Source organism: Cyclopterus lumpus, chromosome 9, assembly GCF_009769545.1.
Source record: "Cyclopterus lumpus isolate fCycLum1 chromosome 9, fCycLum1.pri, whole genome shotgun sequence".
NCBI lineage: Eukaryota > Metazoa > Chordata > Actinopteri > Perciformes > Cyclopteridae > Cyclopterus > Cyclopterus lumpus.
Genome location: NC_046974.1, coordinates 16,127,589 through 16,154,805, shown reverse-complemented (window position 1 = coordinate 16,154,805; position 27,217 = coordinate 16,127,589). Strand labels below are relative to the sequence as shown.

The following is a 27,217-nucleotide window of genomic DNA, read 5'->3' as shown; positions in this document are numbered from 1 at the left end:
TTTTCTTTAGTTTTTTAAGAAATCCTTCTAAATGTAAGTGTATTCATATATATTGTATTGTTTGTTTCCCTCATGGGAGTGCATAAAAATATTCACAATCAAAACACAACTCTTCATCCATTCCATGACCGAAAAGGAGCAGAGGGAAGAACAAATGTGTGTTGTTATAAAATATTGTACAGTAAAATAATTGTCGCACGGCATCCGCAACATATATTAGTATTAAAATAATTCACTGTATTCCTCCAAATGAAATACAACGTATCACACATCATACCGTACAACAAGTTGACCTCGTGTTCTCCGTGTAACAGTGAACCGCTAGGTGGCGGTGTTGCTCAATACAAAACCTCCTTTAACCCGGAAAAAGAACCCACGGACCTTTAACTGGGCAGGAAGTGCCCTCATGAAACTGACAGTTTGGCACCATGGCGCTTGATGTTAAATCCAGAAACAAACGATACGAGAAACTGGACTTCCTCGGAGAGGGTCAGGTAGGAAGAGCCATGAATCCGTTATTTCGGTCTTCACGTGTGTCTCCGTTCTTCCCCTCGCGCGCTCTGACTGGCGGTGTAGAAAGCATGTAAGCGAAGCTAGCAAGCGTTAGCTCGTCGTTAATGTCAACAAAGCCTTGTGGTCCATTGTGCTGACAGCATCGGTGGTGGTTTCTGTACTTATCTCTCTGTTCCTCTTCTCCAGTTCGCCACAGTGTACAAGGCCAGGGACAAAACGACTGATACCATAGTGGCCATTAAAAAGGTAAAAATACATAATCTACTTGTAGACATCTGGTAGCATTTGTGTGCTCTGCAGACGTGAAACACCAAGCTGTTTTCTTTTTTTCCTGGCAGATTAAGGTTGGCCACAGAACTGAAGCTAAAGATGGTAATTAAATACTGACTCACATTTGCTGTTTTTACCACAAAGTGCAGGTCATTGCCACCCGCCTATTTAATGATGTCTTATCCATAGGTATTAATAGGACTGCTCTTCGAGAGATCAAACTCCTGCAGGAACTACATCATTCAAATATCATTGGGGTGGGTAAACATTCATTATGTCCACATTTAAAAAAAATCTTCTTATTAATATGTTAATGGCATTAGTTGTGAGGGGACACAACCATGTTGTAAGTATTCTCCTAACCTGAGCATTAACATGTCAAGTTCTGTGTGATTTTAGCTGCTCGATGCCTTTGGACACAAATCTAACATCAGCCTGGTGTTTGATTTCATGGAAACGGACCTGGAGGTGAGGCAGTTTCTTGCCCTTTCAGAAAATCTCTGTCCGTTTGTGTCTTTCAAGGGATAGAGCGGAATAACATGGTACACTATTATGCAGAGCTTTACAGTAACCAATTGAGAAGTTGTTCTCATTTGGATTATGTTAAATTGTCAGAATTTGTGATCCTGAAACGTTTCATATCTCAAACAGTCAGTGCTTTTTTTTTTTTAGGAAAGATATTAGCCAAGACTTAAAATAGTAAAGCTCTATTGGTTTTCCTATCATTAACATGGCTGCATTGAATATCGGATGTCAGACAGATACTGACTCAAAGTATATATAATATATATTTACATTATTATATACTGGAAATTTGTATTCCTGTTTAGGTTTTGACTAAGGTGTTGCAGTATTGAAAATGTGTGCACTTGCATTGCAATTTCTGTTAACTTTAAGGATTGTTTACCAAGCCCCTGGTGTATGATTTATTCTTTATGTAATAAATAACAATTCAGCTAATTTATTTATACATGTATTTATTTGTTACATTTTGTTTTACAGAGTTAGGAAGGCAATGTTTAAGTCAAGCCTGATGTTGCCATACACACAAAAGAATGATCCCAGTTTGTTCACACAGTGAGACGTACAGCTTATTAATTTTACACCGTTATCGGATGGGTACTCTATACACTGCGTCTGTGTACAACACTCAGTCATGGTCGTAAAAAATAACTATGTGCATTTCATTAGTGGGCCAACAGATGGAAATTTCCATCTTTATTACCTTCCCCTTAATTGAGATCAGGGAGAGAGCATTTAAAAGCTGGGTTTCATTAGTGATTTCTTTTCCCCACAAATATCTACTTTAGGTGTATGGCAACTCTGATAGTAATTATTTGATGCCATGTTCAGCTTTCAATCTGTGAATGGCCAAAGAATGAGCGAATAGATGAAGAGATTGTAATTGAGGGAAGTAACGTCATATGCACTACAGAGTAGCACTGAAATATGAGCAAGATGGCAGCGTGAGATCTCCCGTTTAACCATTAAGTGCTTCTGCAAGATCACCAAGGCTTTTATTTTCCTTCTCTGGTTTGTTTTAGCATACAAGGCTCCAGATGGGCGCCCGCCACCAATAGATCAGACTCTAATAGAACGATGCAAAACAAGATAAATACACTTTAAAAAAATCAATAACACTCCACTCTTGGCTCTCACTGTGAATTGATGCCATTAGTGTCTTACAGGCAGCAGACAGACACAAGGATGAAATATGACGCTCATCTTATCCCCGGTGCTGAAAGACTATTTTTAGGTCACAAGGTTACATTTGTCTGCATGAGCTTATCAACTACAGATGTTCGATGTTTTTCTTACTAATAAAATTAAGTAGCAGGATAGTGAAGTCGGTGATTGTGGAGCTCGAGGACCAATGGAGAGTCTGGGTGAGAGGTTGAATCTGGATTGTGCTGTTTAGCTTGGCTGCATCTGTGTCTCTGTCTTCAGAGATAGATCCCAGTTGTCTTCAGTTCTCCTATCTGCTCTGATGGGAGTAATTTGAGATTATAATGAATGAATATTATTAGTTTTCAGATATCTGACTTTATTTAAGCCTATTTGTTTTTTTAAGGTGATCATCAAAGACACCAGCCTAGTCCTGACTCCGGCCAACATCAAAGCCTACATCCTCATGACCCTACAGGGATTAGAGTATATGCACCAAAACTGGGTCCTACACAGGGTAAGAGCACTTATCTCACACACACACACACACACACACACACACACACACACACACACACACACACACACACACACACAGTCAGTAAATTATTCTGCGTTGTATGTGCAGGATCTGAAGCCCAATAATCTGCTGTTAGACGGCAACGGAGTGTTGAAGTTGGCTGATTTTGGTTTGGCCAAAGCATTTGGCAGCCCCAACAGAGTCTACACGCATCAAGTTGTTACCAGGTCTGTGCTTTTTATCCATCTTATTGTGTTAATAATACAGATCTTATACTTATCTGAACATTACCTTGTCTTTTTTGATCACTCAATGGAAATCTCCTTCACCTAAATCAATTCAGATAAATGAATCCTCATGTGCTTAACTTAATTAAATTAAATTTGTCATTCGGAGATACGGTTGAGACTGGTTGATTCAATTCATCTTAATTTCAGACCCATGGGTAAGGTAAGACGTGTGTGTGATACATTGTTAGACCAATGGGACTCTCGTTCCCTATTGGCTAAAGAATCTCAGGGTTTCCCAGGTGTTGAAGGCTTCTCCACAGAGAAGATGAATCCCGTTGAACTAGAATGGAGTAGGATACTGAAAGCCAGTTTAAGAGTTGTACAAAGTAACTCTGTTTATTGATCCGTTTCCTAGGTGGTACCGCTCCCCTGAGCTCCTGTTTGGTGCCAGGATGTACGGTGTGGGTGTTGACATGTGGGCAGTGGGATGCATCTTGGCAGAGTTACTCCTTCGGGTGCTCAAACCTTACTTCAAAGATATTTTCATAAAGTAACAAGGAATGCTGTTATTTTTAGTTCCTTGCTTATGTCTCCGTATGTCCCCTTTGATGTAGATACCATTCCTTGCTGGAGATTCAGATCTTGACCAGCTGACAAAGATCTTTGAGGCTCTTGGGACGCCTACAGAAGAGACGTGGCCTGTTGGTATCATTTTTTTTCCAAGTGATTGATGTTTTGGCTTTGCTTCCAAGTGAAACCTCTTGTCTAATTTGTTTTTTCTATTTTGTCTGCAGGGAATGAATAGTCTACCAGATTATGTGTCCTTCAAAATATTTCCTGGCACACCGCTGGAACATATATTTAGTGCAGCTGGAGACGACTTACTAGAGCTGCTCCAGGACCTGTTCACCTTTAACCCCTTGACGAGGACCACAGCTACACAGGTAATACACCACTAAAGCTCAGTAGCTTTTATAGTCACGTTATGGGAATAATGTGACTGGTTAATTGTGGGTAGACAATGAAGGCTTAAAGTCTAAAAGGAACATTTTACATTTTCAGTTAAGAGATATTGAAAGATGTGTTGCAAGAAAATCCAACAATCTGAAGTTAAACATTTCAATAAACATTACCATAATGGTAATAATGGTGAGCTAAGTAAGGACACATATCCAGATATCTTTTTATCTCCAAAATTTAAATGATCAACATTATGCTATTTATCCAGCTCTCTTGGAAACTGAAAGAAGGTAGCAACAAAGCGTAAGAGCAGCAGGTGATGACATGATTTATACTTTTGTCTGTTGTTCTTAGGCTCTGAAAATGAAGTACTTCAGTAATCGACCTGGTCCCACTCCTGGTCCACAACTCCCCCGACCCAACGGTCCAGCTGAGGCTCTGAGGGAGAAGGAAATAGTCGGGCTCAAGAGGAAAATCGAGGGCCTAGAGACAAGTAATCCACACATATTAGCTCACAGTTGCTTTAACCACAGATGGTTTAAACGGTGTCTGCCACAACATGTTAGAGACAGATTTCTCTCAGACCAAACTTACATCAAGCATGTTGTGAAATGTTAGCCTAGTGAACTGTTCTCAAAGTTATGCACACCACGGTCGGAAATCTAGAATAGCACTTGATTGAACCTAGCAATTCAAAGGGTGTTGGCTGCTCATTTAACTACAGTTTGAAATTCAGAGTATAGCAAAGTAGAACACACACAAACACACACAGAGTACAGTTTAGTGGATTGTGGTTGGGTACGTTTTACGGGAGGAGGACCTTGGTGTTACTGGGAGGTTCAAAGCTTTTCCAAATCCTGCTTCTGTGGTTTCTAAAATATCTGGGTTGACTATACACTGTGCTCTATGCTACAGTATATTACAGAGAGAATTTACAAATACTTATAGTAGGTGGAAACTATAGATGTTAGCAGAGTTCTCGTTAGGCTTGTTTTACTTGCACCTGTAGTGTAGATGCAGTATTGTTCTGAAGTGTTTTGTAACGACAGTCTTTGTATTATTTTCAGCTGTGATGAAGAAGAAGCTCATTTTCTGACCACATGGGACCTTGATAATCAGATGATCATCATCTTCCTGCCATTCTGTGGCTCAGCTTTCCCGCATTGCTCAGGATCGTCCACTGGAATGAAAACAAAAATGTCCAGCACAGAGAAAAAGGGCTCAGATGTGGTAGACTTTAGGACATGTTAGAGGTAGTAGCTGTTAATTCAGTTGAGAATTGTGCTGCTGTCTGTAGCACCACATGCATTGATGTGCAACAGAGGTCAACAGCGTCTGGACTTCCTTCATTGTAACAATGATGCTTAAGCTCTGGGAGCCTGTTGTAATATGTATATTTATGTGACTGAAAAATAAGATCAACCAAACAAGCAAGACTGATTTATTTCATGTGTGTGTGTGTGTATATGTATGTATGTATGTATGTATGTATGTATGTGTATATATATATACATATATATATATATATATATATATATATATATGTGTGTGTGTATATATTTATTTATTTTTTTTAATGGTGCAAATGCACAAAATGTGATTTTCACAATGGGGTCTGACTACCGTGGCTCATCATGAAACTACATTGGAATATATGATTCATTCAAAGTCTTTGTCCTCAGTGATAGTAAGGCAAGGTTGTGAGGGTGTTCCTGCTAGTTCACACAATAACCTCCACACCGTCCACATGATTTCATGTTGGAATAATTCACAGGGTCTACCTATTCTGCCTTTTGGATATGTGTGGACAGAATTACACCCGTGGTTTATTTACTCAGCATGTGCCGGAGGGAAATGTCTGTGTATTTGTTTAACTGTGTGTTTCTGTGACGTCGCCCCCTCTTCAGGGCAGACGGGGCGACGCTTGGTTGGCAATGTGTCGCATATCGTTCCCTCCGTGTCCTTTCTCTTCAGCATCACTGTGATTCAACGCAGTCTGACATGACGGAGGCCTGATGCTCTTTTTGTTTTCTGTCAACAGTCAGGTCAAACAGTCAGGAAAAAAAGGACAAGAATGAGAGTGTCAAAGATTTTTAAAAAATTTAAATAAAACATGATTATTCTTTATATTTATGCATTTGAGGTCATGGTCCCATACGTTCAGAGAGAAGGGAGCCTGTGACTGGTTCCTATAATTCATAAAAGCTCACAACACTGAGGGGACACAATGATGTTGTGTGGCGGTGAGTGACCACACTGAGTGGGCATGTGTTGGGTAACTGGGTCAGATGACAGATCTGGAAAATAGCAGCACAGACATGGAAAGCTACAGTAGCAGCCTTATCAGCTCAGGCTCATTCAGCCAGGAAAGCCACAAAAACACTGTTGCCCACATGCTGATCCAGAAAATGAGGGTTAGTGGGAGAAAGTCATCTTTGCTCATATATCTGAATCAGCAAGATATGCATGTGGGATGAATAATACAGGGTAGAGTCTTATGTAAAGCAGAAATCAACCAAAAGTAAAGCGATCTCTGCACACATTTACTGTACGTCAAGGTCCACTACTATCTGTAGAAACAAGCAGGTCCATTGGTCTACCTTCAGACTTCATGTGATTTGGCGGCTGTAGAAGATAGTCACTTGTGTGTGCATGTCACGATAACAACGCCAAACAACACAGATTCATATTTCGTACTAAGTGTTAGAACAATTCTACTTGACACCAAGTGTAAAATGCTCGACTTGACCAAGCCCCCACCTTATGTTCTTTAAGATCAAGTCTTGATTGTCTTTTTGTGGGGTGGGGGGATCCTTCCTTCCCCAGTATTAGAAGCAAGTGTCCTCTTCTTCACCTCGAAGTTCCTGCCAGAGGAGTACCCCCTGGTGCTCCCTCACAAGACCCTTAGACCATGAATATTATTTATGGTCCCTTTGTTGTGTGAGACTTCAGAGGTTAATTAACATATGGAGTTGTCACAGCCCAACTAAAACTGTTATCTTTCCAACACTAAGCCATAACCCCGTCAATCATTTTATTCCACAGCAAAAAATAAATACAACAGCTCCACAAGTAAGGGTGAATTAAACTCTTGTGAATGTACTGAATGTGAGCCAGATGTTAAGGGGATAGAAAATGTTCTAGTAAGTAATTTACATTGTGTGGAGCATAATTATACTTATTTTTAGATCATACTTATGTACTGTATATCTTTTTTGATGTAATTGTTGCAAACCCTTATTTTGTAACTAATAGTGTGAAATAAAATCATTCTACAGTCCCTTAATAATCCTTGGTCTTTCAACGCATCTACGGTTTTAATTTGTGACATCTGGCTTTGTGTTCTTTCTGTTTGAGGGTGATGTGCAGTGGGAGGAGAGACAGGGGAAATGAAGGAGGGGGGAGGAGGAGAGGGAGGGCTGAGCAGCGCGAGTAGGAGGAGGACGGTGCGTTGTTCTCGTGTGATGGTGGTAATTTCATGTGGATGAAAAAAGCGACCGAAGCAGCGAGCTCCTCATTCTCTTCAACGGATTGTATCCATTGCCTCCCCGCAACATGTGCACGCCGTGTTGTATCTCGCAGGTGAGGAACGCGCACCGTCCCGCGGCTCTCTCGCGTCGCTCCTCCGGCTGCGAGCGTCGCCACGACGCGCCACATTGAAGCGTTCCGCTCGTTCGGTGTAACGTCGACTCCGGTCCTGTTTCTCGAACCGTTCAGCGCCCTTTCATGTCACGGAGATTCCCGAGATCAATGTCACCACCAACGATAGGACGACGGTATAACCCCCTCAGCTGAAACGACTGGATGACTTCTCTGGAGTCACGTTATCGCCGATGGAAGACAAAGAGAAACAAACGAGTTAGCAAAACGGGCCACCAGCTCTCTGAAGCAACGTCGTCCCCCCCCTTCCCCCCGCAGATGAGTCGGTGGACCCGGTGAAACACGGGCCGTTCACAGCTCAGACGAGTCCTCCGGGGAATTAGGTCCAGAAGATGCGTCCGCGTTGTGGTTCTCTTGTCTCCGGTTCAGTAACGCACAGTTCCACTTGTCCAGTCCACGAGGGACATCTCGTTCCCCAGCTCCACTAACTCCAGGCCACGAGAAGCTGGCACCGCTTATCTCAGTTAGACTCCAACATCATGGTTGTGGTTTCAATGTCTCGTGGCAGAATGAGTTGTAAAAGGCAGACCCACTTGGGAGACTAACTGTACAGGAGGCTCTGTAGAAATAATATGCTTAGTTAGCAATTTCCGTCGGTTTCTAAGATGTTTGACGTCAATTTAAATTTGCACACTTACTTTGTTTTAGGTGAAAAAGTAACATTTTGAATTTGCAGAATATTAGCTGGTTTTCTTTTGTGCTCCATAATAGTACGTTCACTTTCTTTGTTGTTTTGGACTGTTTGCTGCACTAAAACCATTTTCTCTTTTTATTCATTAAACAAATTATCTCCAAATTAGCCAGTAATGAAACTAATTGTTTGTTTCAATTTCTTTGAAAAGTCAGTAAACTCGTGACTTGTATGCCAATTAAGAGAGGATTTTCTTCAATGCTTCAAAACTTATTGTTTTTGGACCATAGGGTTGCCATGCTGAGCTGGTCTGGTCAGGAATTTAATTACACAGGCACATCCCTCCTCTAAGGGAGCTCACTTCTATTTTCTGTTCTTTTCAAATCCGGGGTGCTGGAAACGGGGAAGGATTAAGAAGGGCAAACAAAAACAAATCAGTTTTGTGTCTGCTGATGGGGTGCTAATCCCTGTCACAGGCATCCCATTTAGTTGTGTTTCCATCTCTTTATTTTTGTAAACTTGTAATTAGCAGTTTTTTGTGTGTGTGCATATGTGTGCCCCTCTTGAGTTTTAGAGTAGTACATTGATGTGTGGTCTGTTAATTTCCTGTGGTTAGGAGGTTGACGTAGGGGAGGGTGGCCGTTGTTTGAGTTAGATTGGGAGAGGGGAGCAGACATGGTGTTGGAGCAACTTGTAATGTTGCAGTGGGATCAGCAATGTATGCCTTATTGGGATGCGGTAGGGGGTCGGCTTGATCTGTCCAGAGCGCTGCAAGTGTGGGACAGGATGCAAACCATGTGGGTGTTTCAAGCAGCACAGCTATGGTACAGGCAACATTGGCAGTGTGTAAGTCCAGAGGACCTCCTAGAGGATACTAGAGACTGGCCCAGTATCAGTCCTGATAAAGTGTCCTTGAGTAAGACTTCAAGCACTAACCCCCTGGCTTCTGTGAATGTGCAAGAAAACTGTTTTGACATTGCACATTTCTTTTCCAGTACACCATGCCTTGGCCGTCTTGCCTTTCTCAGGGTGCTGCAGGATAGACGAAAGCATTTGACGAATGGGGAATGGTAGACATTATAATATTTTTTATTGTTGGTGTTCTTTTTACAATATTCATTTCATGACTGACGCAGGTTCAGTGTATTTCTTTTAAAAGATTTCTGCAATTCTTCAGAATGCTAGCTGAATAAGATCTCCGATATCAAAGATCTAACTGGTCAACGGTCCTTATGAAACATGTTTGCTGTTTCCAGCACTCCCTCAGGAATTTTGCTGTAGTCAGCAACAGCAGGAGTTTGTTTTCCCACAGGGACATCATTGGCAATCTCTCATCTCGTTTGTCATCTTTGAGCAAGGGTTGAAAGGTGCTGATGTAATGTGCTGAAATGCCAGTTAACTCTTTGCATGGTGCCATTAGTATCAGTTGAGCCAACAGTAAAGTGGTGGCTAGGAAGCACATCATGTTGTGCTCCCGTTGCTATCTGAAGCGTCACACTGGTAAACAATACACTTTTTGTGGAAGTAAAAAAAGGACCTTTGGCTAAACGCAGCATGACGTTGGACACTGTGCCCGTTGATCTGATACTGCCTTGTATTTTGACTGTCTGCCTGTTCTTGTTTGGTTTGTTTCCGTTGGTTATTTTCGTGATGGACTCTGTCGTCTGCATGGGATTGTTTAATTCTGCCCCATTTCTGAGCTCTTCACTGTACCTACTTCTTTGTCTTTCTTTTCTTTTCTTTCCATTGGACTTGAGTTTCTCTTTGTTGGTTGTAGCCAGTGGCTGTATTTGCCAAGAGAGAAGCAAAGCCTTCCCTTTGTGTATAGGAAACAGCAGTGATACATTTTTGCTGTGTGTATACAGCTGCCTAGCTATATGAACAATAGTGGAGCTGTCAGTCACAACATAAGAGGAAATGGAGACTTTGACTGCAGCTTGTGCTTCTGCCTTGTCTTATTAAAAAAAAGAAAAAAAGAAACCGTGCTGGTTTCTCCTCGCTCAGTTCAACCATATGCGTTGTTGTAATTTGAGATACGAGGGTGTGTACCGTCTGCAGTTTCGACTGAGACGTTGGCCTTACCTGATTCATTGTGGTCAACTTTATCAACAGTGGCCACGAGGATTAAGCTCTAACGGGTAGTTCCCTCAGTTTAAAGCAGCCAGCCACACCTTAGTCTACGTATGTCATGCAGAACGTTCTCAAGTAAAGTAGGACAGGGAATAAAGATGAATGTTTTTGATGTGATGCAAAGAACAAGCAGTCATACTGTCAAGTTGTAACGTTGTTTTGACAGTGCTCGTCTCAGTTATGAGTCATGTCTGTCTGTCCACTGTAAACCTATTGCTTTTACACTACTGATAAACATATATCATATAATCAGCTGATTTGAAATATTGGTAGGATAAATCACTGCCAACCACAGGAAGAACAAATTGCTTCTTTAGTCTGCTGCATACAGCTTTTCTTTAGGTATTCCAGTCAGATTTGGTTTGATGTCCTCACTTCCCAACTAGGCGGGTTGATGAAGGAGAAATCCCTGAACTAGCTCTGTACCCTCATGATTCTCCTTCCCTGTGCCTGCTGTGATGTAGCGAGTGACCTATTTTTGCAATTGGACTGTTTGTATTGCATAAGCAGCAGCGTCTGTGTGGCTGTGCTCACTTAACCTAGTTGTTTGATTTTGGCTTCCCTTACCATTTCCTGTTTCTTAAATACTGTAATTCTGTACATCACTGCTTGGTTGAGGATAATAAGACGGTAGAGAATGGATGAGGGGAAAAACATGGTAATCATCGTCAGTGCTCTGATAAACAGGTCACAGATGTGGTTTTAGGATTGTCTACATATAGGACTGTATCACGCTTGTTAATTACGCATTGTTAGAGTTTAGTGCATGTGTTTTCAATTTGCATTAAAGAATGTACACCCTATGAATGTAATTACTGTAGCTAACAGAAGAAGAGTAATACGTTGTTGTTTTACTTATTCTATACCGTTCACCCTGAGGACAAGAGGTCAACAGGTTTAATGTGCAGGCACAAAACTAGGTTTGTTTTGTGTCTCCCCACATACCTCACACACCCGCGCACCACACATGGCTCAGGGTCATCTCGGACTGATAAGGGACTAGACAAACTGTTTCCTATTCTGTGTGGGATAACCACTTGCTTCAATAAAAAGGACTGTCTGGAGAATGGCGAGCCAGAGTGTTTTGCAGACGTGCAGAGGCACAGCTCAACATTCTCCTTGCAGCAAGTAAAACCAAGAGCTCGAGTCTGTCATCTGTGGTCATTGGAGTGTGGGTCTGTTAATTGAACTAGCGGGGCTTTATCTTTATGGTAAAAAACCCACAGCATCCAGTTGTATATGGGTCTCAATAATTGCAAATGCACACCGAGATTCACAAATGCAAACGCAAAGATTCACAAATGCGCACAGAACAATTCCCAAATATATTCGACAGATGGTTTTACAAATAAATTAGACTCTCAAATGCACGCTTAACGATTCACAAATGCATTACAATGCACACATGAATAAATTACGATTTATATAAATATAAAAAAATATATTTCTGCATTTCTATACGGATTTTTCTATTTGTTTGTGGATTTGAATGTATTTGGTTGTCGATCACACTGCGTTTGTTTGTGGATTGCTCCACATTTGTGTGTGGGTTTTTTAGACTCTCCTGCCGTGGCTGGATTCGCAAATGCGTTTTTTTCAACATAGGCCTATCTGTAGCCAATCAGATGTCGCCCTCATTTTCAACCAATTGACCCCATAGTTGTAAGTCCTTGTTTACCGTTCCAAGGTTGTGTGTGTACGGTCATTCTCCTGACCCCTACAACAGCTGGGGAGTAGCTGTGGAATGAGTGATTTAGAGTAAAGGGCAGCTGAAGATAACAAAGAAAAGGCAAAAAGGAGGAAAATAAGAGGAAAAAAGACTCGATGACCGAATACACCTCCCAAGTAACAGAGTGGGGGAGGATGGAGGAAATGAGATGAAGAGAGTGAAACAGAGCTTCAGCCCGAGTGAGGAAGAGACGGGTCTTTGTCTCTCCAGTCCCACATTCACAGGGCAGTGAGGCTTCGGGCTTTCAGTGTGGGTTGTGAGAGACTTGGCTCATTTGAAGTCTGGTAAAGCTAAATTAGGGAATATCTCGCAAGGGGTCAAAGTGCCATGTGTGCTGTAGCATGTGATGATCTTTTTGACTGATGGCCAGAGCAGAATGACACATGATTGGGGGGTTGGTGTACACTGCAGACACACCGACCACCTGTCGACATGCTGGTGGGGCAGACAGGCAGCGGAGGAGGGGTAGGGGGGCTCATTAAGTGACTAGGGTCAGCGTTGGTAACCATGGACACTCTTTTTAGATTTGTGTATGGTGGAATTCCTTGACAATCTCCTCTCTGGGCTCCCCCTCCCTGCATCAGTTCTGCTGTAGTTTTGCTGTTGGCCCCTAACTGTGTGCAATCTGCTGGTGAAACACTTCCTGGCTAATGAAACTTAAACACTCTCACGCCTTAGATCATCATGTTTCTTTCTGCTTACTTTCAGTCTGTTGTGGTTAGATAATCGCCCATTGAGAGACACATGGGTCCAGCAGAGACAAAGGAAACGGCTTATCCTGTTATGTGTCTAGTCAAATGGAGACCAGGGGTCACGTATATAAAACTTGATTTATATTGTGTAGAAGTAACACGTGCCGCCTTGGAGGCAGAATTTGAAACCTCTTCATATGCAGTCTTCTGGGGTATCCCAGGCATTGGTAAATGATATGCTTGTGATCTTTGTTGAGCTGCCATCAAAGAAGTCTTTGTTTCCCACAACCATAACCAGATAGCACAAGGATGTCAAATGTAGGACATCCCCTATTTATTCTGCTATTTATATTTTGGCATTACAAGATCGATATACTTGATATCATTTATGTAATTGAGTTTGGTTTCACATGGAAATCTACTTTAGAAAACTAGCAAACCAAGTCCACACAGCTTGTATCAGAAAGGCAATGCCAGTGGTGACCAGTTGTCAGTGAATCCTCTGGACAGAGAGAGAGAGAGCAGGCAGAGCCATGTGGGCAGAGAATAACTTGATCCTGACCATGTGCCTGTGTGGATCCACGGGTCTGCAGCATACTGCACATCTGGAGCGGAACGCAACACATCAGACAATGTTGCACACTGGCTTTACTACATCAGTACCCGCTGGCTAGATTATATACCCTGGCTTCGGACACAGACCCACAGACATGGGCTAAGATTACTGTTATGACTGAAAGGCTAACTTAACGGATGCTAGGATGCATTAACAGGTCAGGAGAAAAAAACTCTTTGAACTAAAAAAAAAGTGGGCTGGACTTAGTTGCATGACCACGTCATTTTGATGTTCCCCCGCTGTGGCCGATGACCTTTGTTACATGTCATTCTCTTTGTCTCTTTACCCTCATTTTCTGTCTCTCTTGACTGAACTATATCCTATTTAATGAAGACAAAACATGCAAAAATGAAATGGTGTGTGTGCATAAAGATTTGAATAAAATGAATGACGTGGCCCGAGGCGACATGTTTTCGGGTTGTTATATTTCTGGAACGCCTGGAGATAATTTCTTCAGATTGGGCACACATGTCCATCTGGACTCTGGGATAAACTAATATCTTTAAGGTCAAAGGTCAAGTTCCTATGACCTCGCGTCCACCCAGCCTTGTGAACGCAATATCTCAGCAATGCCTTGAGCATTCAGTGAAAGGTCACTGTGACCTCACTAAAGACATTGCTGTTCATAACTTAAGAATTCCTATACTAATTATGAGAATTTCAAACGAATGTATAATGGCATAAAACAATGAAGTGATGACATTTCAGACAGACATTTTTGTAAACTGTTGACTGGCTGGTGGTGGCATACAATCGCAAGGCCTAATTCTAGTTTGAGCTGGATAGAAGCCTCTCTGTGTAGCGACCAGTCTGAATCCGGTGAGGCTGTGTCCAAATAATGTGACGATCAATTTGGTGTGGGAGATCCTTTGGACTTTTGAAAGGATGGGCTATTATTGAAGGACAGAGAACCTATCACAACTTGCTGATATTTGTTGTCGGAGCCGTTCTCTCTTAAGTACACAATGAAATACATTTGTATTCGCTTTACTTCACTTTTATAAATAAATCTGTAGTATACATAAGTTCTCTCCAAAACCTGCCTCTCACATAATGCCATAATGACTACCGAGAGACTGGTCTTCCCTGTAGCTAAAAAAAACGTGTGAACTATATACCTTCCTACCTGCACATTTTTCCCATATCACCAGCAAAGTATGAGTTGCAGAACATACAAAGTAAAATGGTGCGTGTTCACCCTCCAGCAGTGAAGCACCAACGTAGCCTTATAGTGTGCATCTAAACCTCAATGGTAGACCACAACAGAAGTACAGCTCATCTCAGCAGTGCGTGTTCTGCAGGCGGAGGAGTAGGATGCTTACAAAAGCAGGGTGGGGTGGCTACAGAAAGATGGTATACTGTATAATTATAGATCCTCCTCTTTCCTAAATAGAATACAGGGCAGTCTTTTAGAGGCTGTCCCGCTGTATGAGGGCCAGTCAGAAGAAACAGTAGGCCTCTGTTTGAGGGTTTTCGGACAAGACCTCACTGTCTGACCAAGAGTTGGCACTGTGAAAGAGAGGGAATGATTTTTTGCTTGCAATATAAACCATTAGCAAAGAGACAGGCAGATGTCTTCTATGCAATTCTCCCCTGTGCAGTAAGTTGCCATATATTATCTTCTGGCTCAGACCTGCAGTAATTAGATGTTCCAGGATTGTAGAAGCTGAAGCTCTTGAAACATGAAAATGTAGCAGAAGGCATCAGATACTGCCGCAATTTTGACACAATGGCTGCAAACTTTGAAACAATGCTTGACCATACACCTTTTACTATCATTTTTTTTCAATTAAGGAGTGTCAAGTGAACATTCACCATTTCTGTAAACACCAAAGTATCCATGGATAGTGCACCAGTCCTAATCTCTTAGATACTGTAACATTGATCTTTGAACCTTGAATGAATATAAGTAGTATGTGTTGATGGTGTTTAATGAACAGGAGACACCTTAAGGGAATGCTATTTCTTTCCATATTCTGTTCCTTGCATGTTGGCCGATCCTGGAGGAGTAATCCCTCCCCTGTTTCTCCTGAGGTTCCTCCCTTCTTTTCCTGTTCAAGGTTTCTTCTTCTTTTTTTTATGGTGGTTGTCTACATTTTTTTTAAGGATGGAGGAATGATGTATCTGTTTCTTTCTTGGTTTGTTTTTTACTGTTTGTCCACTGCTATCATTCCTGATCATTTGACTGTTACAAAAGCAAATGCATTTTGGTTATCTTGGGGGATTTTTATTGGCTCCTTTCCAACCTTCCTGGAAAATCAAACTGTAGTCTCTGTAGCTTACGACTTTCCTTATCCATGTGTATTACATTGTCTCCTCCAGATGGCTTATACAGTGTGGAACATTCTGAAATAGATATGGTAACGTTTTTCCGATCCCTCCCTCTTTTCTCCATTGTTCTCTCCGTGCAGCTGGCCTGCTGCTGCGGCACAGCGGCCTGCTCGTGCTGCTGTGGCTGCTGCCCCCAGATCAAACAGTCCACAAGCACCCGAATCATGTATGCTCTCTACTTCCTGCTGGTCACCGCTGTCTGTGTCATCATGATGTCCCCCACTGTGGAGCAGCAGATGAGGGACAATGTAAGTACAAAGATCACACACAGCAAAGTATCACTCTAAGCACAACACATGCACACGCTCTTTTAACTGTAAGAACAGGTACATTTAGGTAGTTATTTACTAGAAGGTATAAACTGCACAGAGGAAATGTAAAGCTCTCTTCTGAGCTCCATAACTACGTTGTTTTAAAAGGAGGGTGAGTGGAGTGGTTCTGAAACTCTGTGCCTTTTGTAGTAAAGTGATGACTGCTGATCATTTATAATGAGATCTACTCTGATCAACTCAGGTTGCAGCTCATGATTTCTTATGTGTGCAGTTATGTAGGAAGCAGCATTGCTGACTTCTGTTATAGAAATTAAACCAGGGTCAAAGCAGAAGAGTTGGTTTAAGTCTAAGTCTTGATCAATAAGTTAAAACCTATGTAATAAAAGACTGTTGATACAAAGGAATATAAGAGTGTTCCTGGCTTACAAGCGGAGAGAAATTTACACGGGCACGTATCTCAGTGACAGTGGAAAGGACTCACACGGACTTGTCAAATCAAAAGGTTACTCCCTGTGAGTTGTTATCTGTGTCTCGGACGGATCCACAGCAGACTGGCTCATTATTTTAACAAAATAATGAGAACTTTCCAGGTGAAAGACTGGTCAAGGTTATTTTACCATTACACTTCTTGGGGTGATGCATTTATAAGGCATATTATAGTTGCTGTTGACCGCAGGGAAGTAAAAGTCAGTTTGTTTACCATATCGTTTTTTCACGAATGGCAATAAGGCATGTTTATCACAGGTGTGTGTTTGTGTGTGTGCAGGAACATTATTTTTAAATAACTGTACAAACACAGGCACATCTTGGATTGTCAAGAATACAAAATGTGTGGTTTTTCTGCTGATTAGGGATATGCTCAGCGGCTATAGTAAGCAAGCCAACAGTAGCTTGTCATTAGACAGTGGAGTGCAGGATGCAAAACGCTGACATGGAGCACAACTGAAAAGGAAAGTGTGACAGAAATCAGGTAATATAGAGCTCACAAACAATAGTGTTTTTCTGAGTCTTAAATTCCACTCTTCAAAGCGGGAACAATCAACAGTTTTTCAGGCTGAAAGAGCAATTTTCTCCTGTGAGTATCCAGTTATACAATTTCTGGAGCTTCACAGATATATATACTTCACATTATTTTCAGATATACTGACAGATCTTCCCTGTCATTTGAGACAAGTAGGCGGATATTTATTGTAATTTCCAGACAGTCATATAGAGTAAGTTCACATCTGGTAATAGGAACTGGTGCACACAAGAGAGGACATTAGATCAATATAGGGTCAAGGCTCACTGTATTTCTTCTACTACAGAAAGAGAGAGAATGAATTTGTAGGCTTCACTCTCCACACATGTATATTTTGAAATTGGATCTTCTCTTGTCAGGTAAGGAAACTTTTTGTGTTTGGCTCCGTGCCATAAATAGAATAAAAGTGTTACCATGTCATCGCTAATGGGCAAAATGAAAGATTTATAACATTGCTGCAGGCAAAGCCAACATCCCACTATTTTTACTTGAGATCCCACGTGTATCTTCTCATTGGTGAGGCCATAATCGAGGAGGCAGGAGTTCAGGCTTGTAGTTTTTTGTTTTTAACCGCCCACATAGCCTCTGAAGTTGGGAGGAGGTACACAGGAAGCCTGCTGCTCTCTCTTCAAGGCTTGCATGTGTTTTTTTTCTTCCCCTAACTTACTTCTTTTAATCAACATAATGCAGGATTATTATCAGACTTTTTCTGTGGTTTGTTTCTGAGAAATTCCAACTGAACTGGAAGGCTTCTGTGGCTACTAAGACAATATAGTTGGTTATCCTGGTGAGACTGTCGTGATACATCGGCTTCTCATCCTGCCTTCTCTCTTTGTCTGACTTAATGTTTATAGCTGAATATCTGAGCTTGAGAAATGATGTCCCTGTTGTTGTGGAGTACAACCCAACAATTAATGAGCAAACGGAGTCCGGTGAAGTAAAGTTAGTTCTCAATATTTATTCAGTATAAAAGCAGAGTTAATGCTCCCGTACAGTTAAACGTGCACGGTCCTAAATTGAACATGCAACAGGGTTGAGTGTCCAAGGAAAAGGGCGGAGCTGGCATAATCCAGTTTGCAGGATGGGGTGCCCTTGACTAACGGCTGGGATGCCACTGTGTATCTTCCTCTCCTATGCCCTAGTTCTAGATAAGGGCAGTGTGTGCTGGGACCGGGCGCTCCCTTATTTTGTATTTTCCCACTGAGTTCGGCCTTGGGCTCTCGTAACTCGGCGCGAGCTTACGTGACCTTAACGCTAGGGTCAATGTTGTGTGTTGTTTAGGCTGAAGCAAGCTAATGTACAGGTTTACCTTAATGCTGTATTAAATGCTCTATACTGTTAATAGGCACCATACAGTACAGTCACTGTATTGGCATTCACTAGACAAGGAAGACTGAGACGAATACCGTCAACTGACTGTGCTTGTTACTATGGCAATGACTGCAAGCTTTCTCAAATGAGAGCACTGATTCTTCCACCAAACTTCTTATGCTGTTTTCGCCGCCAGTGTTTACTGTACAGTGTTGAAATGACTCCCGACTGTGTCTCCTTGTGAGAGGAAAACCCTATAAAGGCCTATACAGGCACAAAATGGCCTCTGATAGCCCCATGCTAAGCCTGCTGAGTTACACACACGTACATACACATTTACACACACACTGCCCGCCACACACTGAGCACAGTGGGAAGTCCCGGCTAAGAGAGCAGCCATTGTGCGTATGAGTGCTGGTCTTTTCTCAAGAGATTTACAGCGGTCTAAAACAGCCGGCCCCCTTGCCTCTTAATCACGACACCATGGACATGCTAATACGGTCCTTACCGTGAGACAAAAGCTCCAAAACTTGTCTTTTTACTTTATGTTGTGATCTGCCTGGACGGTGGTGCACACTGAGGTGATGACAACTCAATCTGCTGGCGTCCCACCCATGTGTACAACCTCAGGGACCAAAATACTAGTAAAGCCAATAACTAGTAAAGCCAACTCAAAAAGAATTTATCATCTGAAAGTGAATATATGTAGTTCTCTTTGTCTTTCCTGTATTTGACTTTGATTCACGTATCTACAGTCAGTGGGCTGGAAAAGATATGTGAGCCTCTATTCTGTGGTTATCTTTTCAAAGGTCGTCTCTTCTCTTGGCATTGAGCCACTGAAGCACTTCCAATTTCCTGTTGAAGGCCACAGCAAAGTCCTTATAAACTCTATGCAGTTTTTCTCCTTGTTTATGCAGCTCACTGTAGGTCGAAATAAATGTTATTTTAAGACTGATCTGCCAATCCGTCTTGTGCTCATGCACTCTCTGCTTTTCGCTCTTCCCAATCCCTCTGACTTGCTGACAAAAGGTGATTAATTTATTCATCTGTGTCTTTTGTTGTGTACACTGACAGTTAGTTGTAAGGCCCCTCTAACAGCCTGTAGAGAACGAGGAATGAAAGAAGGCTTCGTGGAGATAAAGGGGGGTTGTTGTTGGTGCCTGTTCTCTCTTTCTGCTCCTTTAGAGGCGTAACGCTCAGAATAGAAGCTATTGGGCCTTTTCTCTGAGGCCGTGTACTAGACAAACATGAGCAGAGGTGTGTGTGTGTGTGTTTGGGGGGTCATAATGATCTAATCTAAGTGCTTTGTGATTTCTGTCAATCAGATCCCCTTCTACAGTGAGATGTGTGAGAAGATGAATGCAGGGGAGAACTGCAAAACCCTGGTTGGCTACTCTGCCGTCTACAAGGTGTGCTTCGGCATGGCCTGCTTCTTCTTTTTGTTCGCCATCTTCACCATACGCATTAACAACAGTACAGGCTGCAGGGCGGCCGTGCATAACGGGTAAGAAGGCCTTGTTCCTCGTTCTGTTCACCTCTTGTAAACAATTTCTATTCACCTGTAAAGTGTAGCTGCAACCCTCGTCTGTGAGCCCTAAGGGAAGAGCGGGAATGAATTCTAACACTTGACTGACCGTACATAACTCTGTACATGTGTTCATTAATGTCCGCATTAGTACGGTTCGGTATCTAGGACATTAGTCACGCTGAATCTGTTCTGCCAGGAGTCATTGTTTTGTATATTTATTTTCATATACATTTACAACCTTTTAACGTTATGACTGATTTAATTGCCAGGTTCTGGTTGCTGAAGTTTATTGTGCTGGTGGCATGCTGCGCTGGAGCTTTCTTCATCCCGGAAGAGGAAATCTTTCTGGAAGGTAAAGAGAACACACTGAATAGTAAACCCACAGTGCTGTAATCTTCTTTTAAAGCTGGTATATGTAATGTATTTAAAATTGGCAATAAGTTGAAGTCACAGGAAAGTAATAAGAAAAGAGTGGTATTCACAAATATTGCTTGCTTCGTTTTCCAAGCTCACTCAAATATACTGCCTTCCAGTCAAATGAACCTGCCATGTTATCTGTAGTTTGAATATAATCTTACAGCACAGAGTGCAACAAGTAACATATCTGCGTCTCTATAACTTTATCCCCAAGCCAACATGCTGGCATGTAAATTTCATATGTGTACAGAAGATGTTAAAACTGCTCTCTTCAGAGCCTACTGTACTCCTCTCTATACAGCCCACCTGTGGTGCAGTTATAGTAAAGCGAAAATGAAAAAGATTCAGGTGGCATTTAATGATGCTTTCAGAATCTTGCTCAAGCTTCCCAGATGGACAAGTGCAAGTCAGATGTTTGTGACTCGTAATGTTCCCACTTTCCATGCTGTGTTGAGAAATGTTATATACAAATTTAAATGTTGATTAAATGTAATTATAAAAGACTTAACTGAGCCAACACAAAGTGATACAAGGTATTTTTCACGTTTCTGGAAACATTGGAACAAGTGTTTGTATGTTTTTAAAACACAAGTGACTTTTTAACTGCAGTAATTGTACCTATGTCCCTGTATTGTATTGTATTTTATATATTGTTGTTATATTTGTGTTTATTGCTTTATGGACTCATGAGTCTGGAATAAAATAAATATATAATGTATCTCTAAAATAATGTCCCTGTCAATGTCACAGTGTGGCGCTACATAGCAGCAACTGGCGGCTTCTTTTTCCTGCTGATCCAGCTCAGGCTGCTGGTGGAGTTTGCACACCGATGGAACACAAACTGGTGAGAGCAACATGTCTTCTCTCTATGCCTTTGTCTCTTTTGTCCAGGTAAGTCAAAGAGTCCAGCTCACTTAGAAGTTTGGAAAGAGGGAGTCATGTAGCTTAGTGTTGTTGTGGGCGGAGGGGAGGCTTGTCAACAGGCCGGCCCTGTGCAGATTCACAGGATGCACGTGGTTTAGGAGAGTGCACTCTGTTTCCCTTCCTCTCCCACACAGACGCACAGCAGATTGTTTCAAAAGCTGCCCAAACCCAAATCTCTAAACAAGTATGGGTATGTGTACTTGTATCCACTTTATTTAGTTTTTTAGTACAACCTTCAATTTCCTGACTAGTTAAAATGGATGTGAAAGGACTCAAAGAACCATAAACTTGTCTTCTTATCGCTGCAGACTATCACTGACATAACTTTCTCTTTCTTTGAATTTTTCTTTAGGCCAATCTCTCCTGTGTCTGTTATCTTGCTTTTTCCCCCTGTTTACTTAATATTTGTTCCTATTTAATTTGCGTTATCCTTATTCATCTTTTGTTTTTTTCCTTTCTGTTGTCTTCTCTCTCTCTCTCTCTCTCTCTCTCTCTCTCTCTCTCTCTCTCTCTCTCTCTCTCTCTCTCTCTCTCTCTCTCTGTGTGTGTGTTTCTTTCTCTGTCCACAGGAGTTCAGGGGTGGAGTATAATCGTCTGTGGTACGCGGCTTTGGCCTTCGTAACCCTGATGCTGTTCAGTGGTGCGGTAGCAGCCTTGGTCTTCATGGGTGTGTTCTACACCGACCCCGAGGCCTGTTTACTTAACAAGATCTTCCTGGGCATCAACGGCAGCCTGTGCCTCATTGTCTCCCTGTTGGCCATCTCCCCATGCATACAGAAACGTGAGGACCTGTACAGACAAGTACATCATCTCATTTGACTGTGGAATACAAATGAAAATATGAGCATTTGTATTTAGATGCCATTTATAGAAGGAGTAATTCACAAATATCAACACATTTGAGATAATGATGGAAAGTAACGATAAGTAAGCCTGTTAGCTTCAATACTTAAACTATTTTGCAAAATACATTTGCATCAACTGAATAATTTCCTGTCAGTATAGCAAGTGATATTTAAGTCCATTATTTACCATTGCTGTACCCCTGCAGTGCAGCCCACAACCAGCCTGCTGCAGCCAGGAGTCATCAGTGTGTACGTCATGTACCTCACCTTCTCAGCCTTCACCAGCAAACCAAAAGAATGTGAGTTCACTTGTGAAACCGATGTACCGCCAGTCGCCTTCTGACTTTCATTGCTCCTAAAGCAGAGTTATTATGGTATGGATGGCGTTTGAGTTAGACAAACGACAAGCACAATATAGTGAAGCCTGTCTAAGGTAAGGGATTCATATTTCTATGAATTTCTATGCTTGAGAGAAGGTTGTGATCCTGTAAACGAATCACTCCGTAGAGTCTGAAGTACATTTCCATTCCGACAGTACCTGTCAAGATAAAAGTCTATGCTGAGACGCTATTGTGAAGATAATCTTACCATAAATATTTAATATCAGTACATGCTTCCAAAGTAACACTCAGTATGCTGTTATTGAGGCGGTTGGTGCTTATGTACTTACTGTAAGTTGCACTATGTCTATTTTCCCTTCACCTCCCGCTCTCAATACATTGTGACTAAATACACTCACACTCACTGCATCTTTCGTAATATCCCCTTTACTTACACTATTCCCTCTCCTTGTTCTTTTACCTCATCCATCTCTTGTCTGCACATTCTGTCTAGTTGTGGAAAGAAACGGTGTGAACACCACCGTTTGTGTGTTTTTCTTCAACTCTGAGACGGAAAGCGACAAGAAGATTGTCACTGGTTTTGGAACCGTTATCCTTTTTGTCTGCATCCTTTACTCTTGGTAAGACACACACACACACACACACACACACACACACACCTTGCTTCTCCTTTTTCCTGATCTCAATGTCTAGACAAATACAAGCCACGTTTTCCTATAATGTATCTCTTTTTAGTGCTATATCATTAAATGTAAAGAGCTAAAGGCTTCACGCCAAACCCATTAACCGCAGTTCGGATTATATGCAACGGTGAATACATGTAATGCATTTCATGGCAGGCTGTAGCGACAGAGACAAGGTTGTTTTGATTGGCTGTGACTCTGGAGAGGCAGTGCACTATTGGATGTGGCGAAGGGTGTGAGAGAAGAGAACTATGGCTCATTTCGTTTGTTCACGTGTTCCCCATCAAGTCGAGGCATCATGTCTCTTGTGGTCGTTTCCTGAAGGAGAGGGAATTTGACTTTGCAGCGATCTGAAACTTGAAATTAATGGGAAAATGCACAGGGACGTAATTACAACCTTTCTCTCCCTCCATCTTCTATATTTTCCCCACCCTCCCTCTAGCCTGACGTCCACCACTAGGCGAAGCTCTGCAGCGCTCCGAGTGTGTAGGAACAGTGAGCCAGCGACTGAGGTACACATGCACAGACATTCAGATCTCACTGGGGTGTGTGGCTAACTGGATGAACAGGACATGAAACCCCCGCCGCTGACCAGACACTTTTAATTAGACGTCCCTATCAAATTATAATAATTAGACCCGAGAGACATGTGTGTCTATTCCAGTTTGCCGGTAACCTGTATGCTTTTCTTTATCCTGCAGAGAGCTCGCTGCTGTTTCTGTTTTGGAGATGACACAGGTGAGGAAAGTAACAAAATGAATCTCGCCTCACTGTCTCGTCTCGTTCTTCCCTCCCCCTCTCTTCAGCCTGTTCAGTGTGTATGCATATGCTCCCAGCTGTAGTGTTTGCACACAGAGGGGCTATGCTCATTGCTATTCCTCAGACAGATTGAGACAGGTGAGAAAGTATTGGTCAGCAAACATAGATGATGTCACTGTTACTAGGAGGTATGACACAGTGAAGCAGGACCAACAGCAAAGTGGGAATTGTGGGTAGTCTGACACTGCCCCCTGCTGGAAATAAAACAAAGTTATATATGAATAATATTTCCACATATGCTATTTGGGAGTTGCATAAATAAGCAAGTCTAGAATGACATCAGTGGTTTAAGGCATTTTCTCACATTAAAAGTGTCACTCCCTCACATCCTTTTGGAATCATTTAATGTGTTTTTTTTAGATGAGTACGATGAGAAGCATGGTGGAGGCCAAAACGTGATGTATGATGAGAGAGAAGGAACCATCTACAGCTACTCTTACTTCCATTCAGTCTTCTTCCTGGGATCCCTGTATGTCATGATGACCGTCACCAACTGGTTCCAGTAAGTGATGCTCAGATTGTGGTACAATATATTTCTTTTATTCTCATGAGTCCATAAAATGTTTGAACATATATGGGAATGTTTATGTATGTGCATTCAGTCACTGTGGATGGTCAGCCTGAACTAAGCAGACCTCACTTAAATAATAACCAACTTGGAACCAGCAATATATGTAGAAGTATCCATTCACAGGAGGAGCATCAGACATGTTGTTAATAATATTTAATTATAGAAATAATGCTTTCCATTTTGGTGAGCTCTTTCAAGGGTCCTGTTGTGGCTATTAGGGACACTTAATCGTCTGAGCCATTGTTAATATTATTAGCTATGCCTCTTCTTCTCCTGGTATGACAAGTTAAAATGTCAGATAAGAAAAATATCTGTAGTGGCTTTATTCTAATTAGGATAAGATTAAGGACAGGGTTTAAGGTCTTTAGTATTGTCTCGGTTGGGTTAAAGTGGCTATAATCAATATGTGTGTGATAACTAGGGATCAAATGCCGATGGAAAAGTGTAACTCGTGGCGGCTGACACACAGGCAGTTATGACCTGACTGCCGTTTCATCTATGGAGCTTTATCGAATATTTCAGCTCATTGCAGATTTGTTTCACTCTGGTGGTGTTTATTTGGGCTGTAGCAGCCAGCTTTCAAAGAAAAGAAAAAAAAACACTGCTACCTACTGTGTCCGTCGAAGGGCAGACGGACACAGCTTATATAGTGCATAGCACAGTGGACCACGTTGCTGTGAATGAATGTCGTAGCCGTTGCTCAGTTCTCCTTCTGTGCTCATGTTTGCAGTTATGATGGCCATAAGATTGAGAAGCTGTTAGACGGAAGCTGGTCAGTGTTCTGGATCAAGATGGTCTCCTGCTGGGTCTGTCTCGTCCTCTACATTGGGACCCTTGTCGCTCCCATACTCTGCCCTAAGCGCTTTATGGCTTAAGAGCCCCACTCCTAAACTAGAGTCAGGCTACTTTGATTCTTGGGACGCGGCCAGGCAGACGCTCTCACGCTGAGCCAAGGGACAACCACCCCTTCCTCTTCCCTTGAAACACAACCTTACACTACCCTCAGTGTTCAAAATGGAGGATTATCTGTTGCCTTTTGTTTTGTATGCTAGTGTTTTACTTTGTTTTACAATGTTAATACCTTGATGGTAAATGTCATCTTTTACGACCACTTACTCATGGAGTTTTGTATTACTTATTGATTTGAAGTACATAGAGAATCATGGGAGTTGAGTTGAATTGTGAAACACGAGAATCATCCAGCCCTTATAGATTCCTTCATAATTTTAGATTTGAAAGTGTATTTTGTCAATTTTGCCTGTGTGTCCGTTTTTCTTTACACTTTTACTCTCAGCCAGACCTTTCAGTTATGTACAGTTGGACCACAAAGTTGTTGCAAAGTTTTGGGACAAATGTATTTCCGTTTAGAAATGTTGCAAGAGAAAATGTATTTATTTAAGTGCTTCTTAAGTAATCAGAAATCATTTTGTGAAGGAATGTGGTGTGAATTGAATTGGATTTGTCCCTGGCTCTGTTTAAGAACTCATCTCTCAGGCTCACATGTAGGCTGTGTATGTTTGTGCTTTTTTATATTGCTCCCTTTTGTATAAGTTTTCTATGCAACGGAAAAAGCCCTTTTTCGATATTATACCCAGTGTTGTGAAGTTTCCACTTAGATTACAAGGATGTTCCAGATTTTATTAATGTCAGTGCTCCCTTTGAGCCACAGCTTTTCTTAGGAAAGTCCATGTCATCTGTACAACATGTCCAGCCAAGTTGTTGTACAGGGCAGTGCTCTTCAAATCAACCTGCCTTACGTAAGAGTGATGTTAGTGTCGCTGTCGCCTCTCTGGAAGAGCTGCAGTGTCACAGATGAGGAATGTTAGCCAAAGGTAGATGTCAGAAAACAACAAACTGTTTGGTCAGAAACAGAAATGTATAACTGAGAACATCAAGTATTTGCATGCATAAAAACACTTAAGTCAGCTGTTTTCTGTACAGTTATAAAGGCTTTTGTTACAATTGTCAGCTTATAATGGTGGTCAGAATAAGGTAGCATGATTGCTTTTATTAATTAGCAAGTTATTCAACACTAGACAGAGTTTACGACCGAATATAAAAATGTACACAAAAACCGCCACCTGTTTTTCTGTGTAACACATTTTCTTGTATTGTACTGAAATTAGAATTTGTGAACTGCAAGTAATTTGTTTCTCATTCATCAATAAATCAGTATGTCTGATTGTATTACATGTTCTATGTACATTTTGGCTTAAGTCCTGTGATCTGTGGATTCATTCATTCAGCTTATGTTTTATATACTGTACATGCAAATTTTGTCAGGTTTTGGAAACATTTCTGCATTTTAACTTTTGGTATGAATGTAGAAATGTAATGGTGCTCTACAGCTTTGATATGACTCTAAACTAATTCCTAAATTGGATGGCATGACCTACTGTGAAGGCTGTGTATCAACATAACATACAGGAACACTTTTGGACCAAGAAGTATGTTTGAATTACAGAGATGTAGGTGCCATGCCGTTCATTGTTCACACAATTTCAATTAAACAGCCATCAAACGCCATGTGGTGTCTTT

The 27,217-nt window shown here is 41.6% G+C and overlaps 2 protein-coding genes across 3 annotated transcripts; both read left to right on the top strand.

The window, feature by feature from the left end:
- Positions 1-359: 359 nt before the first annotated feature.
- On the top strand, positions 360-5,588 carry cdk7 (cyclin-dependent kinase 7). The gene is made up of 12 exons (XM_034542135.1): positions 360-494; positions 700-759; positions 852-885; positions 973-1,040; positions 1,183-1,251; positions 2,855-2,965; positions 3,077-3,195; positions 3,614-3,713; positions 3,813-3,899; positions 3,993-4,142; positions 4,513-4,651; positions 5,226-5,588. Exons 1-12 carry the CDS (start codon positions 429-431, stop codon positions 5,252-5,254), a joined length of 1,032 nt encoding a protein of 343 aa, XP_034398026.1. The 5' UTR covers positions 360-428; the 3' UTR covers positions 5,255-5,588.
- Positions 5,589-7,550: 1,962 nt separating this feature from the next.
- On the top strand, positions 7,551-27,205 carry serinc5 (serine incorporator 5). 2 transcript variants are annotated; one of them, XM_034542133.1, is made up of 12 exons: positions 7,569-7,740; positions 16,028-16,195; positions 19,877-20,055; positions 20,349-20,431; positions 21,247-21,340; positions 21,990-22,201; positions 22,472-22,564; positions 23,100-23,226; positions 23,732-23,801; positions 23,991-24,027; positions 24,469-24,610; positions 25,410-27,205. In XM_034542133.1, the coding sequence occupies exons 1-12, from the start codon at positions 7,714-7,716 to the stop codon at positions 25,552-25,554; spliced, it is 1,377 nt and encodes a 458-aa protein (XP_034398024.1). In that variant the 5' UTR covers positions 7,569-7,713; the 3' UTR covers positions 25,555-27,205. The 2 variants fall into 2 exon arrangements, with proteins under 2 accessions (XP_034398025.1, XP_034398024.1); XM_034542134.1 differs by lacking the exon at positions 16,028-16,195 and having other exon boundaries at positions 7,551-7,740; positions 25,410-26,866.
- The last annotated feature ends 12 nt before the right edge of the window (positions 27,206-27,217 follow it).